Here is a 5,452-nt window from a genome sequence, read left to right on the forward strand (position 1 = left end):
AGAGGCCACAACAGTGAGAGGCCTGCATACCGGAAAAAAAAAAAAAAAGCAGGGTCTCAGATTCTACTTCAAGAGAGATTCTGAATCAGCAGTGCTAGTCATGGGGCCAAGGAAATGAATTTTTAACAAGCACCCAGGTGATTCCAAGGTAGGAAGTCCATGTTGCAGAGCAGGCTTGGAGGGAGCCAGGGACTGGGCAAGGAGATCCCCATTACCTAAGAGCTCTTTCTAGCCATGCTTACCTGCTCTGAGCCACAGGTGTAGGGCGAGGATTTTGGCATCTGTAGCAGAACCCAAGCTCTCCCCACCCCCTACCTCCTGGTGGACTGGCTGTCTCTGCCTGACGCTCCAGTGCTGGTGGGGTTAACCCAGGAGCTCATTAAAGATCCAGCTGTCCGTCTCCTCCAGCCTGAATCCTGAATTAGAATCTTCAGGGAGACCAGAGAATGTTCTTTTGTGGGGTTTTTAAAATATTTATTTATTATTTATTTATTTTGGCTGTGCTGGGTCTTAGTTGTGGCATGGCGGGATCTTCATTGTGGCACGCGGGCTTCTTAGTTGCAGCATGCACGTGGGATCTAGTTCTCCGACCAGGGATCAAACCCAGGCCCCCTGTGCTGGGATCGCGGAGTCTTCCCCACTGGACCACCAGGGAAGTCCCGAGAATGTTTTTTAACAAGTTTCCCAGGCGTCCTCCATTTTCTGCTCCTCCACCCAATCTTGGAGCAGGGACCACCCTGCCGGAGGAGGGGACGGAGAGGAGTACCCACCGTGCACCCCGCTGTGCTGGGCAGCGGGTTCCCTGATCTCCTTAACCCTCAGGGCAACAGATTTAAGAGATGATGGAAGCTGAGGCTCAGAGAAGTTTCAAGACTCCAGTCTGCCTGACACCAAACACAGGCCTGTCACCTCCACTTGCAAGGTTTGTTCTTTCTACAATAGACAGAATCTTACTTGAGTTCATGGAACAGGGGCAGAGGAGCTATTTTTACCCTCATTTTACTAAAGAAGAGGAAGCTAAAGCCCAGAGAGGCAAAATGACTGGCCAGGATTACAAAGGCAGTCAGGGGCAGAGCAGGCGCTTGGCAAGGTGACTCCCAGGCCCTTCTGAGCTCTTTCCTCAGGGCCGCCGGACGTTCCCACTATTCCTAAATCAAATAATGAGGAGCGTGGATGATCTCCAGCAAGGGGACAGATGAAACAGATGTGCTAGGATGAATGCGGGGCTGCAGAAAGGGAGAAGGGAATGGAGAGGGCGAACCCTGCTGCCCTGAGGTTCCAGCCAGTGCAGGCCCAGACTCAACCATGCCCCCGCCACCACACACACACACACACACTCACACACACACACACACACACTCGCACTCCAACCTCCACGGGGGCCTGTGAGAAGGGCTGGAAGGGGGGGCCCAGCTGTGGTGGCCCCAGACTGACACTGAGAGGCCAGCCACGGGGGTGGGATGTCTGGACTGATGCTTTTGGTGGTTACACCTCGTTTTAAAGGGACAATTCCCACTTGACACGTGAAGAAGCTGAGGCCTAAATGCCCGGCTGCTACCCCTACCCATCTGGCTCAGCCCACGGTAGCCCACAGGCAGCAATAAGCTGCCCTCTGGGAGGTGTGAGAGTGCTGGGATCGTCCCCATTATTCACAGCAAACCACAGGAAGAGGAGTCAAGTGTCTCATCCAGCCTTCTGCTCTTTCTGGGCCCTGGCGCTTCTCCAGCCAGCCTTCCCTGCCCAAGGAGCCCCTTAACCTTGAAGGGGATGAACCAGCTGCCACGGAGACACCCTGGAGGCATCTTGAGCAACGCAGCTGGTTCAATGCCCAATGTACACTGCCCAAAGCACACCTCTCTCGCGGGCCAGGTCATCACTGAAAAGATGGCTCTGAGCAGGGTTATGGGAATGGGCTGGGACCACTGCAGACTTTCCAAGTGGGTCTGTGGCTATCGTGTGCTAGAAAGGAAACGGGAAGGCATTAGGCTGTCTGGGAAAAGGGGATGTCACGGCTGAAACCCGAATTCCTTATTATGACTTTCTCATCTCCCTGGTCTCACCTCACCCCACTTCTCTGCTCCAGGCGTGACAAAGGGTGTTCAGTTCCAAGAATGTGCTATGCTCTTACTTCCAGGTCTTTGCACACAGTTCCCTCTGATGGAAACATCTTCCCCTCAAGTCCTACCTCACCTATGCTGGGCAATCTCCCTTTCTTCCTTCCTTGCCAACAAGACTTTACTGGAAACAGTTGGTGTCCAGTCCCAAGGGGCAAGTCCTGGTCTAGGGCCTGCCCATTCTCCTTTGCTGTTTTCCCAAATTTACAGTTAGAGGTGGCCACGTCACGCATTTTGGGGCCAATGACACCTCTGGGGGAAAGTTTTGCTTCATGGATGACTTCTTTCGCTTGGCAATTGATATGGGGTGTGGTGCAGTCACCACCTTCTGAGACTCTACACCTGGAAGATGACAAGCCCTCCTGAGAGGAGGGAGAAGCCGAATAAGAGCCTGGTTCCTCGGTGGCACCGTTGAGGTCATGAACAACACCTGAAACTGCCTGCCGCCAGACTTATGTGAGAAAATAGGCCCAAATCATTTACACTAGTTATTCCCTGCAGCTGAAAACATCCGACTTTGAAAAGGTCACTTCCTCCAGGAAACACTCCCTGGCTGCTAAGAACAGGATCAAAGGCCCCCTCCTCGAAGCGGTGGACGCATCGTGCCTCTCATGATCTTTGCCCCGGTTCACCATCCGCACGCCCCAGTAGGATGCGGTCGGCAGCAGGGACCCGTGGTGTTCACCACTTTATCCCAAAGCCAGCGTATTTGTTGAGTGCCTAAGCATACCAGTAGCTGATCACTGGTACAACCTCCTGGAGGACAAAGACAGGGCCTGGCCCTCACGAGCTTGCAGAGCTCTAAGAAAGGGGTGGGTGTGTACACACACACCCTGGAGTGAGGTGGGTGGCACCTCCCTGCCCAGGACGATCAGCATTCCCTAACGACAGGTGTCATTCCACAGGTGACTAAACAGTTCCCTCTCTCTGCCTCGGTCAGGTTTTAGCTAGAACCCCTCCCACCCACTCCCTGTGGTCTAATCATCTGCAGTTTGGACTCGCTTAGCTGCACTGGGAAGGACAGTAAGACACCCAAGCTTCTGTCCCCTCCCATAGAGAAGCAAGTCAAAGTTGCAGGATCTCTTGATACAAGACATTGTACCTCTGTGATTACTGGACATCTTTACTCATCTCAGAACAATGCAAAAGTCTGGCTTCAAGTCACCCAGGTTCTCCTGTCTTCACATTTTAGGTGTCACCTTTCTATTTTTCACCTTATGTCCCTCCCAAGGGCTGGTCCTGTCTCTCACAGCCAGCACGACACTGGAGTATATACCGTAAGCAGGATGCTTCCATACATTATTTCATTTAATCCTCAAAATAATCAGTATTTTCATTTTGCACAGAAATAATCCTGGCAACACCCACTGAGCACTATGGTAGTTACCTTACATATGCCGTACCTAATCCTCCCTGAAAGCAGCCAGTGATCTATATTCCCATTTGCAGATGAAGAAATTAAGGTGCAGCAAGTAAGGGGTCAGAAGCCAGGTCCGTGCAACTCCAAAGCATTTTGCGCATGGGCCAAGCCCGACAAGAGACTCACCCATGGAAAACTACCTGAGCAACAGTACACCAGTGGTTCGGGTATAAAAATTTATTACACATACAGAATATTACCACTAACAAACGCAGACAGGCTAGGACACAGTGGTACTGGAGGGAGGATGGCTAGCTCTTTGGAAAGTGAACAGGTTTGGGTGGCTTGGAGCCTCATGCCACACGGATTGGCCAGTCAGACGGGAAAGCACATGCCAAACACCACGGGACGTCAGGACATCGAGTGACTGCTCTGTGTGTCCAATGCCTTCCCATCTGATCTGGGGCTTCGAAGGATGCCACACCCAGAAGCAAGCAACTGAAGGAAAGGGGCTTCCTAAGGTGGCCCAGGCTTGTCTCTGAAGTCATGGCAACACCATTTTAAGCAATATGTTTAACTGAATGATTTCCACAAACTATACACGAAGTTTCTAACCATCGCAATTCAGTGAAGTATAAAACATTGAGTTACAGGCTGTGGGAAGAGAAGGCAGCACCGATGGTGGCACCTTCCAGATCCCGGTTGGTCTAGGGGTAGGGGTAGGTTTCTTTTTAAACCGAGCCCCTCGTTTCAATGTACAAAAGAGTTACTCTGATCGGTATTAAATTGTATTGAAAACAAAATGGACTAAAAAGCAAATACTGCTCTATGTTGGGGTGAAAATGGGAGGAAAGAATGAGTCCTTCAAAGCAGGAGGGGAGACAGGTGAGGGAAGGTTCCGTGGCTGTGGCCCCAGGCGGTCACTCGCGCTGCTCCATCTTGACTTTGGGCGGCCGCAGGAAGGTCCTGTTCTTCTTCTCTTTCTTTCCTTTTGTATTTGCTTGGAAGTTTCGCCAGCTGTCCACACGACCATCTCGACTTTCCTAAGCACAGAAGAGGTGTGAGGTGAGGAAACCAGCTAGGGAAAGGAAGGGCCTGCTCTGCCGTCCCCCTTGTAGCCCAGCTCGGCCCAGCGCAGTCCTCTGGAACAATCCAAGAGTAGAACAGAGCAAGAGCTTTTCTGCCCCTTCCATGGGCCCAGGAAAGGGTCATACCACCCCTAGAAGGCAAGATAAGCCACAGGCTGGAAAGGAGGATGAAACGAATAATACTCATCACAACACAGCCATTGTCTGCTGGGAACCTCTGGGCTAGACACTTACTGCACGCTATTTCTAACCCTCACAAAAAGCTGCAGTGTGTTGTGCCACTGGTATTTCACAAACGAAGACACCAGGGCTCAGAGGTTGCATCCTTTTCTCAAAGCCATCTGGCTTGCAGCAGTACAGCCGCTCTTTCCCCCGCACCTTCCTTCTGCCCCTTAAAACCTGGATGGAGGTGTGAAGCCAGCACAATGCCTGGCCAGCTGTGCTGGGAGGGCCACTGGGATCCCTCCCCCTTACCGAGGGGCCTACTCATTTTCTCTCTGTGCATTCACTCAGTGGGACAGAAACAAAGCCATCATCGCTGGTTAGCCAATCCCTACCCTGAGTCCTAAATCTTACATAAGATAAGACCAAATGGTGCTCAATTCAGGAAACTGGCTGAGCCCCTGAAGGATATAACCAGGATGTCAAAGAGGAATCAAGCCTTAAGTCTCTCTGCAGGCAGGACACCAGGGTTACAAGAACCTCGGTTTCTACTAACAGACCGCTAAATAGGGTGCTACTCCACGTTTACCCCCTAAATTAGAGGTGTCAACCATTGTTCCTGAGCCCACTTGGCAGCTGTGCCTATCATGCCCTTGCCAAGCTACAGAGCGCAGAGGTGGCTGAGCCAGGACTCAGTCCCCAAAGCCCCCGCTCTTCCCCCCATAAGC

General features: G+C 51.9%; 1 protein-coding gene across 1 annotated transcript in view; it reads right to left on the reverse strand.

Annotated features, from left to right (window-relative positions):
* Positions 1-3,699: 3,699 nt before the first annotated feature.
* Positions 3,700-5,452, reverse strand: part of DNAJC8 (DnaJ heat shock protein family (Hsp40) member C8) — a 22,749-nt gene continuing 20,996 nt past the window's right edge. Inside the window, exon 9 of the mRNA XM_007461797.1 lies at positions 3,700-4,517. Coding sequence (XP_007461859.1) covers positions 4,395-4,517 — 123 coding nt within the window. The 3' untranslated portion in view covers positions 3,700-4,394. The remainder of the gene's footprint in view (positions 4,518-5,452) is intronic.

Source organism: Lipotes vexillifer, unplaced genomic scaffold (assembly GCF_000442215.2).
Source record: "Lipotes vexillifer unplaced genomic scaffold, Lipotes_vexillifer_v1.1 scaffold699, whole genome shotgun sequence".
Taxonomy (NCBI): domain Eukaryota; kingdom Metazoa; phylum Chordata; class Mammalia; order Artiodactyla; family Lipotidae; genus Lipotes; species Lipotes vexillifer.